We start from the raw sequence: 14,688 nt of genomic DNA, 5'->3' as shown, positions 1-14,688 counted from the left end.
CACGTTAAGTGAAATATGTACATCAAAATGTAATATTCTTAAGCGCCTTAAATAACTTATTTACGTATTACTTATTTACAAATAGCACCGGCGCTTCAAAAGTTTATGAGACAAAATATTCCCAACAGGAGCCGCTGGCTGTTTTGCCAAGCATGGCATTAAACGAAACGAAAATCCCAGCCGTAACATTTCACATAGACGGCGGCCACCGAGCCGACAGTGTCGCTTAATTATATACCTGTAATATATGTATGTGTATTTACCCGAGACTTGGCCTTCTCTCTGTGCAGGAGGCGTGTTCCACCTGTACTGGCGTGCCCCTGCCGGCCGTACAGCATGTCTGGCCCAAGGCAGTTGAGTCAATATCTATTTGGTATGTACGCGTACAATGCGTGCGGCTTGTTTAATTAAAAGCGACACATGGTAGCTCAGTCGGACCAAGTGCAAAAACATATTCGCTTCGCTGCGCACAAGACGTTGTAGAGCCGTTCGTAAGTTTTTAATAGAGTACATCAGCTTTTCGAATTGGAACTTTTTGTGTGTGAACTAAGGCTAAACGTGCTTCGGTCCTCGGTCCTCGGTCCGAAGTTGTTGTTGTCTTCCGTTTGGCCCCACATACGACCAATTCTGCTGGCCATTGTCGAACGGCGCTCCGGCTTTGCGTTGATAAGCATAGGGACGATCTGTTTTTATGCGCACCAGGGCAGGCAACTCACATGGGAGCCATTACGCATACGCAGCGTTGCGTATTCCTTTTATAATGCTTACGTTTAGTTTATTGTGGATTTTACGACAAGCAATGCTGCATATAAAAACTTGGCAACTCAGGATGCGAGGTTTTGGCCAGGTTTGGCCAGGTGGCCACATAAACTGCTCTGCAAAATTTCAAATTTTCTGTAAGAAGCTTATCAGTCCAACAATCAAAGTATCTTCAAACGTTTTATTTATTATTTGCAATCTCCGAAGCATGATTACACCAATGCGGCTCAGAACCTAAGTAGCTAAAAGAAATAAATGCTCACTCGATGTACAAATAAATAAACAAATATTTTGTTATGCTGTTAGAGTGCGGCATAAGTTGTTTACGCTTTTTCGCCGAGCTGGTAAGGAGCTTGTGAATGTGGCAAGCAGCTCACTCAAAGGCTTTGTTGCCGCAAACGAAATCTTAAACTCTGTTGTGGATAGCGTACATCTTAAGGGCTATAAGTCTGTAGATATTAGTTTTTCGGCTGAACTTTTCAATTATTAGTTGGTTGAATCGCTTTGCCGCCGCTGTCGCCATTAAAAAACCGACACGAGACGCCATTATTGTGTCTCGTAGTCTAATGGAGCTTGAAAAACAAAAACGCTAACGGCAGAGGTCGAGTCCACGAGCCAGAAGAAGTGAGACGAATTAATAATGCCATCAAGTTGGCAATGAGAATTTTTTATAACGGTTGGCGCACACATCCCGCTGTTTTATGGCCAACCCGACTAATTTCACTATTTTTCTCAGCCAAGTGGCCCCACAATTTGCATAGCCATAGATGTGACTGCGGGCTGAGAGTGTGAGGGTGCCTGCGTCTATATGAGTTAATGTATACCCTATGTCTATAGTCTATGTTGTCTAAGTGGGTCAGACAGAGACAGAGAGGGAGAGAGACAGAGTGATAGGAGTTTGTACCCTTCTTACGACATAATATTTAATAATTATGGGCTAACAAATACATGCATACATATTATTGAAGTGGCTCAGCCTTGCGGGCTTAATTAAATTCAAATAGTAAAGGCTCTCGTTATTAATGAAATGATAAGATATGAAGCTCATGTTTGGCCCATTTATGCTAAGCACTGACTATCTTATATATCTGTTAATATGTTGTTAACTTTTATCTATGGAAATTTATTAACTTTTCTACTTCTGCTCATATGCTCTTATCAATGCAATGTAGGGTAGCATTTATATCGATTACTGCGGAACCAGCATATTTGTAAGACTTTTTTCTCTGTTCTTTTTTTTTTTTTTTTATTTATTTATTTATTTATTTTTTTTTTTTTTTTTTTTTTTTTTTTTTTGGCTACTTGAGCAGCCATTGCAAATTTTGCGATGCTATTTTATAGAATTTGCTGCCTGCGTGTAGAATTTTAATGAAAAAACGCGCCCCAGCAATTGAATTTAAATTGAGTGCTGCTGCGGGTGGTGCTGCTACTGGTGGTGCGAGTGGTGTGGGTGGTGCGGGTGTTGCGGGTGGTGCTGGTAGAAATTTGGCATGTGTTTTATGAGCTCGGCCATTCGGTGTTTTATGATACAGCCTTCAATACGTTAATATCTGAAACATAATTAATTTGTCTGTGTCAAGGACGAATCTTCAGCGCTCTTCCATTCACATTTCCGATGGCCGGCGGTCTGCTGGTTGCGTTCTGTTTCCGTTCTATTGCTGTAATAAATTGCATTTTACGGCCTTTGCTGTCCATTAATTGCTTTCATAAGAAGCCCGCATAACAGCCAACCTCTGCAGCTGAGTATCCGCGCAGTGCTGCCCAAGCTGTCCATACAGAAAATATGTAATTTTATAATGCCGATTACGAAATGAATATTTAAATTGCTATTATCAACAGTCATGACATTTAATGGCTCTATACACACACGCGCGCGGTCGCGTCATTTCAATGCGCGCAATAAACATTGCCGAGATGGGCGTGGCTGGTGTCCAGATTTCAATCGCGCGAATATTTACAGTCAGACCACCCACTGAGACGGACGTTAGCAGCATACCCAAAATCGTTTTGTGACAGCCAATCAACTGTTCGCAGCCTTTTCGATGGCCTGGAGCTTAACTTTTATAGCTTTTCATTGATATTCTCAATATTTTTAATGCTTATTTAACAGTAATAATTAATTAAATGCGCACTCGGCTGTAGGTAAATGGACTGTGTGACGTCGATTGCTTACCCTCCAATTACGCTCAGCATTCCCTGCCCCGCAGTCCCCTTGTTTACTTGCTTTACTATGGAAGTTTTCCCATTTATTTTTATGGTAATATAAATGCCTCAGGCTGGCGGTTTTTCAATGCTGTGGAGGTGAATGTTCAAATAAAACTAAAAACAAGAACATTTGACTTGAGTAAAATAAAAGAATTGAATAACCGAGAAGCAATTTAATGGAGAAAGGATAGAATAGAGAAAGAGAGATAATGAAGACCTAGACGAGTGAACTAAAGGGAAAATCAGGAACGATAGAGAAAATAAACAAATGTGAATAAATATAATTGATATTAATCAATTTTCAGTCTGAGTTCAGTAGCTAATTAATATAATAAATAAATCTATAATAATATAAATAATTTTAAGTTTTCAATATGCGTACACAAGCTAATAATTCGATGTTAATACAGCTAAAAATAATTCGAATAGTTAGAAAACAGGTGCGAATTGATAAAAGGCATGTGTCGTCATTCCATATTTCGGGAATATCTGAATAAAAACAGATATCTAATAACCTGATATTGGTTCAGTGGCCATGATCTGTTAATTTATGTGTGGCTTATACTAAATTGTTATTATAACATTATTTCATTCAATTAAATCTGTCTACATGGCAGCAAATTTTAATTAAAGCAGAGAGATCGAGACCTAGGGAGAGAGGAACCCAAAGAACACACGCGTTATGTCGCTTATGTTTTGCACGTTGCGTATACGCACCGTGAGCTGCGTTTTAACTTGACGAAATTAAAGACTGGTGCTGGCCTTTGGGCCAGCTGCTTATTATGCCGCATTTAACCTCGGTTCGCGTCTTCTCTGCCTGAATAACGAGTCGGTCATAAATAATTGCAGCTAACTGTTGTTCGCTCCGTCTTTCACTTCATCTCTCGACGCTGCTCATCTTGCTGAAAAATGACAGAAAATTATACAAAAAGGCACAGGATGCGAAGCCTGGAACTGTGGCGGTGGCTGTGGCTCGGCGTGCCGGCAACAATTTGACACTTATAAATTATGTCACATACTTCTTGGTGGACAGTGTGAAAAATTGATCAAATTGCGGGCATGGCAACGGCTAAAGTTTGCTGACAAAAACTTTTAATGTTTATCGATAAATTTGCAATTTCTTCAAGCTGGTCACAACCTCGTGATCTATGTGATTTACTCAATGGCTGGATGCGGCTGAACAAGCGCTAATCTAGTGACAACTTGTTGAGCTATAAATTAAATGTAGACTCCCTCCTGGTGCTGCCATTGTGTTGTCTGCGTCTGTGTGAATATTTGTGTAGGTGTGTGCGTGTGTGTGTGCGTTGCCATTGTTTTCTTTAGCTGTGTCGACGCCAGCCCGACTACTCAATTAGCCGCCAGCGTTGCGGCCATTGCAGCTGCCTGGCGACGTTGCTGACAAATTGCATTTGCTGCCAGTTGACATGCAGACAACTACTCCTTGTGTGTGTCTGGGGGTGGGTTGGAGGAGGAACGGGTGTCCGTTGGTTTCTACACCACGAATGGCCAACGGAAGCCGACGCAATTTTTCCCATTGATTGGTTTTAATTAGTGAAACCATCAGACACAAATTAACCTTGCGTCTTCATTAATACTTTTTTTTTATAGCCAACTCACATTTATTACTGTCTACCCTACTCAGAGAGAACGGCACGTGTTGGTACAACTTTTAGTGACAGCAACTAACATAGTGATAAAACAAATTTAAAACACTTCATGAATTTCAGTAAGTTTTATGTTTTTCCTGAACAGCGAATCAAGTGCGGTGCAGTCGTTGCTCGTTTTAAAATAATAATTAAAAAATAATTATAATAATAATAATAATAGAGTTTGTTTTTTGTAGCTTTGAATGCTATCAAAATATTTTCCGTTGACAGTTAAATTTGTATGATTTACAGGGTATTAGCTCGCTCTATGTGCCCCATATAAATATTACAACTTTTTTGGCATTTTGCAAAGGTTGTTATTATTGCCATTAAAGCAGCCGCCATAGCTTTGGGCTCTGCTCGCAGCTCTGGGTCATGTGGCATGTGGCAAGTGGCAAGAGCAACTGAACGTTTTAACTGACAGCTGCATCCGATAAGCTCATAAAAATAGCACACAATGGGCCAACTATGTGAGTTTTAAGTGCACACATTAAAGCACTTGCTGCGCCATTCCCATTGAATTTTTGCTCTTCTCATGCATCATTCAGCAGATCTCGTGAATTCGTTGGCTGAGAAGCTTTGCTGCTTCACATGGCTTTATATTTATTATTATTCGGAGTCCCTTGTTGCATTTGGCAGCGCTTGTTTGTATTCCATATTTGCTGGAGTTTTTGGTTCCCACAGTTAATTGTTATTTGTGAAAGTTTTGGCCATTCCGGACATCCCACGTCCAGAGTCTTTGTTCTCGTCAAGGCTTAACGAAACTTTATCATCTGCTTATCCCTTGCTCTTCACCAGCTTACCGAAAAGTTTTTCTTGGCATTTCCATTTCGGCCAAGATGCTTCAGTTCAGTCTAATTCCACTAAGAGCCAAATCAGAAAGCAAGCCAACTGAATGGCCAACACCTCGCCCCTAGCCTTGCCTGAGCTGCCCCAGCTGTTGCTGGCTGCTGACCAGTTTGCTCTTCAAGTTTCTGAAGTTTATTTTACATAATTGCGCTGCCACTAAATTAAATGCGCACGCACAGAGCCAGGCGATGCCACGCCCCCTAAAAATAACCAAATACCAGCTCAACTTGAAACTTCGGGGAGCAACCTTAAAGCGCCAGAAAGTTTACGAGCTGCCCTGCCCCTCGTTAACTAATACAAGTCGCAAACGCTCGCTTAAGACTTACTCATGCAAGTGTGTGTTAGTATGCATGTGCGTGTGTGTGAGAGCGTGTCTGTTAGATAGAGATGAGTCCTCATGATGGCATTGCATCACGAGAATCTCACGAAACTTTTGCAGCAACCGTTTTAATTTATATAAAAAAAAATATATATATTTGTAACAAAATTTTGCTTATAATTTTATTTTCTAAAATTTTTGTTTTTGCAATAAGTCTAGACTAAATACAATATTAGCTATAAACATCTCTAACATCTAACGAGTTGAGGTTTTGAGATTCTTTGAACCTTTCTTTTCACATCGCCAAATGCAGTGCAATTGTGTTCACTCAACTGTAAACCATTCGTAATATTCAAGTATATTTCAGTATGTATGTGTGTATGCATGTGTATGTGTATGTGTGTGCGTGTGTGTGTGCAAGTAACATTCAAACTGCACACACATCTGATTCGTGTTCTGTGATGAGTTATATGTGCCTTAGGGTGCGGCCACGCCCACTTAGGCACTCCAATGCTGAGCGACGGTTAGTTTGTGGAAAGTATTGTGGCTTGCGTGTATGTGCGCAGTGTATGTGACGTATGTGTATACGTGCGTACGTATGCATGTGTGCATGTGCGTAGCTATAGCATAGTTTTCAGCGCTGCCAAACGAAAAGCTGTCCGATTGAGTTTCGATCCTTTTCGACGTGGTTTAGTTTTACACAGCCAATGCTTGCGTCTATAGTTAACGCATTGATTTCGATTTGACTGCTTTTGACATTTATGCTCTGCTGCTGCCGCTGCTGCTGCTGTTGCTGCTGCTTGACTGCTCCTTCCAGCTCATGCGTCCTTTATGCTGTCTAAATCGATTTACTTGCTACATTTTATGACTCTACTATTATCGACAGACCAGTCGGTCAGAGCAAATCCAAATGCCGCACTTGATTTAGTGATTTAGTCATTGTTGGCTGCCTTTTTGTGTGGTTTCTTGGTCAAAATATTGAATCGACTTCGTTAAATTGCAGAGGAATTGCTATTCCTCTTGCTAGAGAACTCTTTGCAGAGTATAGCAATGGCCATTCATACACTATCCATTCATTTTGTAATCAAATTAACATTTGCTCCCAGCGTCGTCATTTGAGCTGTTCCTAATCCCATGATCTCGAATTAAATCCGTTTAATAGCTAAGCTTAGTCTATTTATATATGTATTTATGAAAAGCCTTAGCAGCAGCATAATTTTATCTTAATACCAGCATTATTAATTCTGACAAAGCCTTTCGGCAATTGCAATCTCATATTCCGGCAATGAAGCCAGGCAGACTAGAGTGTTAAATTATCGACAAGCACCTGCTGTGGCATCAAGTGTCAAACATCAGGAGTTTACCGCCGGACATTGTAAAATACCATGTATTAAAGCACAGTTTAGTTATTTCCCACAATAGAGCGACTGGGCCGTGCTTCATCTCTGATTATTTAATCATATGCTATCAATATTCTCATAAATCGTTGAAGCTGCACTTATCTGTGCTTGATTGCGGTAGCAAATGCACAAAATAAATTGGATATGTTCATTAAGCTGGGGGAAATGCAAGAAATGTTGATGACTGGCAAGGAAATATTGTTTGAAGTGGTTATGAAATGTCACAATGTTTTAACTGGTATATGCTGAAAATATGGTTTACAAATGAACTATGTATATTTAAAGCAGAATTGTAACTGATGTATATGGGCTAGAGATAAACTATAATAAGGGAAACTAGAAAATAATTAACGAAGCCAACGAGCCGAATATCCTTTGTGAACTTACACTTATATCATATGAAATGCATATTATTATTTAAAACTCATATAAGGTTAATTACCATTTATTTGCTCTATATTTTAGGTGGTTCTGACAGCAACAAGGGAAAAAGTAAAAAATGGCGAAAAATATTACAATTTCCACACATATCGCAGTGCATCCACCTGAAAGACAAATTAGGTGAGTGACAGATGGAAAGATAGAAATCTAAAAACGTTTTGAATATTAATCTTGTTTATTTGCTTATCGCTTATCGAAACACACACACACACACACACGCACACAGACATAAGCTATGGCTACGTGATAGACCAACAGCCGATTGGTCGTGAGCTCTTTCGTCAGTTCTGCGAGAACAAGCGGCCCGTTTACTTTCGCTACATCAGCTTCTTGGATCAGGTAGTGAAGTAAGTGACAGGCGGGAATAGAGGGGGGCAGAGGCAGAGCTGGTTATTAATTGAAATCCTTACGGCATTCGCAGATATGAGATTGAGTTCATTGTGAATCGCATATTCATAGGACATGACATTGGGCGGCGCTTTTTGAACATTGAGCCACAGGCGGAGCTGCGGAACGGCGGCAGCGGTGACGGCGAGGGCGATGGCCTGGATCTGGAGACGCGCGAGGAGCTGCTGCTGAACAGCAGCATAGCCAATGCAACTGAAACAGCTGAGACTGAACATTGTAACAATACCACCGCCAACAACTGCAACAACATCAACAACACCAACCACACGAAGCTGCAGCACGACACCCACAATCACAACGGCGAGGATGCGGCGCTGGCGCTGAATGGCGGTGATGGCGACGTGGAGAACGATGGCGACGAGGGCGTTGAATGCGAGGGCAGTCAGGATGCGAAAAAGGGCGGCGGCGCTGCATCAGCTGGCGGGTCGGGCTCGCCGTCCGACGAACTGGTTCTCGATGTGCTCAACGATGATCTCATTGCACAAGTTCGCAGCAAGCTAAACAGCGGCGGCAAGGACATCTTTGCCCAGTGCGTGAAGGCGGTGAAGGCGTTTCTGGCTGGTGAGCCTTTCCGCGAGTTCGAGAACTCTATGTATTTTCACCGGTGCGTTGTGCATGCCGTCCATAAAGGCGTAATTAGAATCATTTGATTAACACACAAATACCATTGCAGATATCTACAGTGGAAGTGGCTCGAGGCGCAGCCGATCACATATAAAACCTTTCGCATGTACCGCGTGCTGGGCAAGGGCGGATTCGGCGAGGTCTGTGCCTGTCAGGTAAGTGGACAATTGGATAACAGCGCATTCACACGTGTCCATTAACGCGTCATCCTCTGCTGTCGCTCGCAGGTGCGCGCCACTGGCAAAATGTACGCGTGCAAAAAGCTGGAGAAAAAGCGCATAAAAAAGCGTAAGGGCGAGTCCATGGTGCTCATTGAGAAGCAAATACTGCAAAAAATCAACTCACCATTTGTTGTCAATCTGGCCTACGCATACGAGACAAAGGACGCGCTCTGTCTGGTCCTGACTATAATGAACGGTACGTATTATCCAGTTGGAGCAGCCCCATAGTGAATAAAGTGAAATGCAGCCGGTGGATTTCAAGCGCCTGCTCTAAACAATGGCCCGTTCGATTGAAAGACCACAGTCATGAATAGAATTGACATTGGATGTCATCCATGCGCCCATTGGCTCGGCAGATAAGAACTCAGTTCTCGCTGGCCACTGCAAGGACTCTAGTTTATATTGGCACAATAGAGCTCTCCTATTTCAGATCATATGTTGGCCAGCAGCTGGCTTTTGCACCGACGATTTTAATCCAGTGTCAAGCTAATTGGGTTTACAGTGCCGGAAGCATACAAAGAGAGAGAGTGAAAGAGAGAGAGAGATAGAGAGACTGGTTAGCGTGGTCATTATGCCTAACAGGCAGACATCAGTTTTCATTTGGATGCATTCATAAAAGTGAAGGCGAATGAAATGTGAATGTGTGTGTATGTGAATGGTTATGTGAGTGAATGTGTAATTCTCGCCTTTTGCATTGCTCCGTTTCTCATTTTAATTAAATTCCAACATCCTTTTTGTTCCTCGCTCATCCAATTGCCAATCGATGTCGCCATTCAGCCGAAAATTGAATTAAAATGGAACAAAGCCAGCAGGCTCAGCATTTTGGTAGCCCTAGACAGCACGATATATATAATTAGAGCGCTTCCTGGATTCAAGGGTCGGGTCATATTAAAAAAATTGATGCGTAAAGAAGGTCAACGAAATTCCGTTTCGAAATTCACTGGATAATTTAACATGATTGACAAAGTCGGCACGAACTGGTCCCATGTGAGCTGACATTGTTGCCCTAAATTTAATCTGTTGACTTCTTGTGCGATTAAAAAAAAACAACCGTTATTTTCTTCTCATTATCAGTTCACCCAAAACGATTTTCAATTCGTTCTTTTTTTCTTGCAGGCGGCGATTTAAAGTTTCATATTTACAACATGGGCGGGGAGCCTGGGTTCGAGCTAGAGCGTGCCCGATTCTATGCAGCGGAGGTGGCTTGTGGACTGCAGCATCTGCACAAGCAGGGCATTGTTTACAGGGATTGCAAGCCGGAGAACATACTGTTAGATGATCACGGGCATGTGCGCATCTCTGATCTAGGCCTGGCCGTGGAGATTCCCGAGGGGGAGATGGTGCGCGGACGAGTCGGCACAGTGGGTAAGAGACAGTGCACCAATTAAAAGGAAGAATTTAAGCATTCATAAATATATCAATCAAACAGGCTACATGGCGCCGGAAGTTATAGACAATGAGAAGTACGCCTTCTCGCCGGATTGGTTCAGTTTTGGATGCCTGCTGTATGAAATGATCGAGGGTCAGGCGCCGTTTCGCATGCGCAAGGAGAAGGTGAAGCGCGAGGAGGTGGATAGACGTGTTAAGGTCCGTAACAAGTCGCTAGGCAAGACAAGAGCCAATAATATTAAAGCAATAATTCATTTGCAGGAGGATGCCGAAAAGTATTCGAGCAAGTTTAATGATGAAGCCAAATCAATGTGCCAACAGCTGTTAGCTAAATCGATAAAGCAACGCTTGGGCTGCCGCAATGGGCGAATGGGCGCCCAGGATGTGATGGCGCATCCGTTTTTCCACTCGACACAGCTGAATTGGCGACGCTTGGAGGCGGGCATGCTGGAGCCGCCCTTCGTGCCAGACGTAAGTAATACGTCGAGCCAAATCAATAACGCGCCACCTAAACATTATTTCATGCCGCCAACAGCCGCACGCCGTTTACGCCAAAGATGTGCTCGATATTGAACAGTTCTCCACTGTGAAGGGCGTCAATATCGACGAGTCCGATACGAATTTTTATACGAAATTCAATACGGGCTCTGTATCCATTTCATGGCAAAATGAAATGATGGAGACCGAATGCTTTCGCGAGCTGAACGTCTTCGGACCCGACGAGAGTCCCACGCCCGACTTGTTGATCAATGCCGTACCGGAACCGGACAAGGCCGGCTGCTTTCCATTCAGGCGCAAGGTAATGAATGATTAAGCACACTCCGTGTTTTCTTTTATAGTAACTGACGTTTTGTTCTGTCTTAATTTATTTGCAGAAGAAGCAGCCGGCTCGCACTCAACCCATACCCATTCCTGAGCACCTGCTAACCACTAGTCACAGCGTGTCATCCACGACGGTCGAGAGCTGATAGCATAGATTAGTTAAAGCCCAAACGCCTAACGTACACACATAGAACGAATTGTGACCCACACGCGCACAATTAACATCCAACCCCAAAACCAATCAAAACCCCCATTGGGAGCGAAGCGCACAGAGCGCAGCACAACTGAAACTCATTGCAAAACACGAACAACAGCCACCATAACAATACGAATCACAAGGGCGAACATTTTTAAAATTATATGTATATGTATATGTATATATATGTGTGATGATTAACTATGGAAGCAAGCAAGGATAGAAGGGATCCGAAAAGCATGCAAAAATTAATTTATTAATGTTTTCACAAGCGATACAGACTCACACAACTGGCGAGTACACTGAGAGAAAGGCACGTTAGGTGGTTACTTAATCAATGGTAGTAGAACACATACCATAGCATACTATACCATAGCTACTTATTAAACAAGTACGTTTTTATGGTAATTTAAAGGCTACAAAGCAAAACTAAACTAAACAACATAAAAACAAATATAAATACATAATGAAAAGCGCAAGCCAAATTGGCCGTCAGTTTGTCATAGCACCTAAAGTAATGTTACTTAAAACACACACACAGGCAGTAACTACATATATTTAATATAAATTTATACACACACACACACACACACACATACACACCCAGACACTTACACGCATTTCTCTTTAGAGGGCAATCTAGAGGCAATGCCGGAGTAACGAATGTAATATTTGTAAAGTAGTTTTTGTGCTCAACGTGTTATTGCAACGTGTGTGTGAGCAGAGGCGGGCAGTCAGGGGGACTAATGCGTCAGGTGTTTTAGTTAGCGTGTTAAGCAAATGACATAAATACTCGAACAACTTTAATGCATTTTTATTGATATACTTAACATAAATAAGTACATACAACTCTACATATATGTAACATACAAATATATATATACATGCAAATATATATATATATATATATTCATGTAAATGCTTACATAAATGAATGTACATTTATTCACATACATATACATATACCATTTTTTTATAATTGCCGCACACTTTTCCTATGCTTTTCAATGCTCTTCAAACAATTCTGTTGCCTAAGTTTAAGTTGACTGCAATTTGTTCATTAGGATTTTGCGAACGTGATTATTGATATTTGTTGTTTCGTCATGCAATAATGTTGCATACATGCCACAGCCTATGCTCGAGCAGGAGGCCGTATGTGTGCGTGTGCCTGTGTGTGTGTATGTATACATAATGCAATTTTGCATGCTGCAAACGATGCCAGCTAATTGCTAATTGAGACGTCGGATAGTGTTTAAGAGTTCTGTGTATAAATGTGTAGTGTAGGCATTTTTGTAATTAGCAACAAACAATTAAAAATAAAGGAGAATTTATTATGTTACTCATCATGCAAATCGCACACGATTGCAGCTTAAATGCGAGACAAACACATTTAGTTGCAATTCAATTCATTTTTGGCACAATTAGCTAAAATTAGGGTATACAATGGCAACAAAGAAGATTAATAAATGAAAAACAAAAAGAACAAGAATCAACAATTTACATAAATATTACATTGAATAAAGCACAACCCAACTCAAAACAAAACAAACAAAAAGAACAAAAAAAAAAATGTCAAACAAAATAAACGCCACAAGCTCGAAAAAAGCGTAATTGAATTTTAGCACAAAGGAATCAAAGCAAGCGCCGAAATATTTATCTATAGTAATTAAAGGCATATTTATAGATCATAATAATAAATACCAGATATACAAATATAGTCTACTGTGTAAGAGCAATTAAATGCGAAACAAAAACAAAACCAACATTCAACAAACAAAAGAAAAAAACAAAACAATAAACGTATTTAACTACAACAATACCCAATTGTCCTTTTATTTATAAGTTCGACATTATTGATTATATTGGTATTGCGATTATATGGATGAGCTGTCATTATAATGAAGTAACGCACTCAAAGCTGGATTTCTTAAAGTTTACTCATAATTAATATACGATTAATGAAGTGAGTAACAAAAGGGTCGAATCATTTTATATGACTGCATCAGTCAATTTATGAAATCCTATAAAGCGCAAGCACATTGACAGATTGGGCTGGTTTATTATTTTTATTTTTTAATTAAATTCAATTATTCAATTAAAATAATTGCGGCTTATATGTATTCTTTTTTATACATTGCATTTTTTTTTTTCATATAAGCAACGGCTTTCGTTTGCATCTGGTGACCCTTGTGGTTAAGATTTCGCCCGTATATTCCAGGTCACACTCGGCGCCATTATTCTCGAAGGACATCTCGCCCAGAACGTACTCGGGATTAAGCTCGACGCGCAAAATATATTTTTTGTTGACGGGCACCGTGGTCACATCCACCCACTGGCAATCCAGCACATGGCTGTACACGTCCGAGCAGCCAGCGGTAATCCCTATCAATGGTTTAGCGTAAGCATAGCTCATGTGAATAGGGAGCAGTTGAAAACTTACCTTGCGTGGTATTGTCACACGTGTACTTAGGGGCCACGCCTAAATTGCATTCAGAGTCCATTAGACAGAAGGAGGCCTTGTGGCCCTGGGCCACCTTTTGATACCGATTGTCGTACACGTTGAATGTGGCAAAGACATTCATGCTGTGGTAGTGCATGTGGCACTGATGCCACTCCCAGTCCTTATAGTTGGCATAGGGACTAACGTCGGCATTGCCCACATTGGAAGCCTTGACTGAGAAGCGCAGCAGCTTGCGGATGGCGCTCGGATTTGTTCTGCGTATCACATACGCATCTTTCGACACACAGTTCTCCTCCATGGCACAGGTCAACTGAGTCATGGGGACCAATGCTAGGTACGCACTTATCTCGATGTCCGAAACACCAAGCTCCAGATCTGCCGATTTGCTCACACAGGCCACTGTGCTGACATTACGATTGTGGGCTTCGCACACGGCCGGATATGTCGGCTCTCGGGAGCACTCCAATAACTTTCGCTCATTGCCTCGACATCGTGTACCCACCAGGCCCCAAGGATTCGTATGACTATTGCCATGCTTCGTACTGGAAATCGCCATGGAAGCGTAGCCCAAGCCTAGCTGCCGGCACACGACATTGCCTTCGCGCAGTGTCCAATGCGTGCTGCAAATGGTGCCCCAACTGGCGCCATTATCAAAACTGATCTCCACGCGGCCCTCGCGCAATGGCTGGTTTGCATTTGGAGCTGGGGCAGTCGAACTGGCCAGGCGCACTTGCATATTGCGAAAATTGTTGTAGATATTCAGATGGCAGGTGCACAAACCCAAGCCGAGCAGTAACAACAGAAGCGATGCTATGTGTGACTCCATTCTCCGTCGGTTAGCATCTACTGGGGCATTCTCAAACTACGCAGAGGTTTTAAGCTACGCCAAACAAAGACTACAACATTCAAGAATCAAAACATAACAAGTGAAACATCTGCCTCAATTCT

General features: G+C 41.7%; 2 protein-coding genes across 2 annotated transcripts in view; one reads left to right on the top strand and one right to left on the bottom strand.

Moving 5' to 3' along the window:
* LOC6575003 (G protein-coupled receptor kinase 2) overlaps positions 1-12,618 on the top strand; it is a 55,091-nt gene extending 42,473 nt beyond the window's left edge. Inside the window, exons 4-13 of the mRNA XM_015167784.3 lie at positions 7,644-7,739; positions 7,846-7,966; positions 8,041-8,631; positions 8,701-8,806; positions 8,879-9,068; positions 9,989-10,237; positions 10,302-10,459; positions 10,523-10,732; positions 10,797-11,060; positions 11,137-12,618. Of these exons, the coding sequence (XP_015023270.1) occupies positions 7,644-7,739; positions 7,846-7,966; positions 8,041-8,631; positions 8,701-8,806; positions 8,879-9,068; positions 9,989-10,237; positions 10,302-10,459; positions 10,523-10,732; positions 10,797-11,060; positions 11,137-11,229 (2,078 nt within the window). The 3' untranslated portion in view covers positions 11,230-12,618. The remainder of the gene's footprint in view (positions 1-7,643; positions 7,740-7,845; positions 7,967-8,040; positions 8,632-8,700; positions 8,807-8,878; positions 9,069-9,988; positions 10,238-10,301; positions 10,460-10,522; positions 10,733-10,796; positions 11,061-11,136) is intronic.
* Positions 12,619-13,416: 798 nt separating this feature from the next.
* On the bottom strand, positions 13,417-14,656 carry LOC6575002 (lysyl oxidase homolog 4). The gene is made up of 2 exons (XM_002000990.4): positions 13,720-14,656; positions 13,417-13,661 (listed from the first exon to the last, which is right to left on the bottom strand). Exons 1-2 carry the CDS (start codon positions 14,564-14,566, stop codon positions 13,429-13,431), a joined length of 1,080 nt encoding a protein of 359 aa, XP_002001026.1. The 5' UTR covers positions 14,567-14,656; the 3' UTR covers positions 13,417-13,428.
* Positions 14,657-14,688: the final 32 nt, after the last annotated feature.

This window comes from Drosophila mojavensis, unplaced genomic scaffold (genome assembly GCF_018153725.1).
Source record: "Drosophila mojavensis isolate 15081-1352.22 unplaced genomic scaffold, ASM1815372v1 contig_231, whole genome shotgun sequence".
NCBI classification, from domain to species: domain Eukaryota; kingdom Metazoa; phylum Arthropoda; class Insecta; order Diptera; family Drosophilidae; genus Drosophila; species Drosophila mojavensis.
Note: the sequence above shows the minus strand (reverse complement) of the source record. Positions and strands in the feature narration are given on the sequence as shown.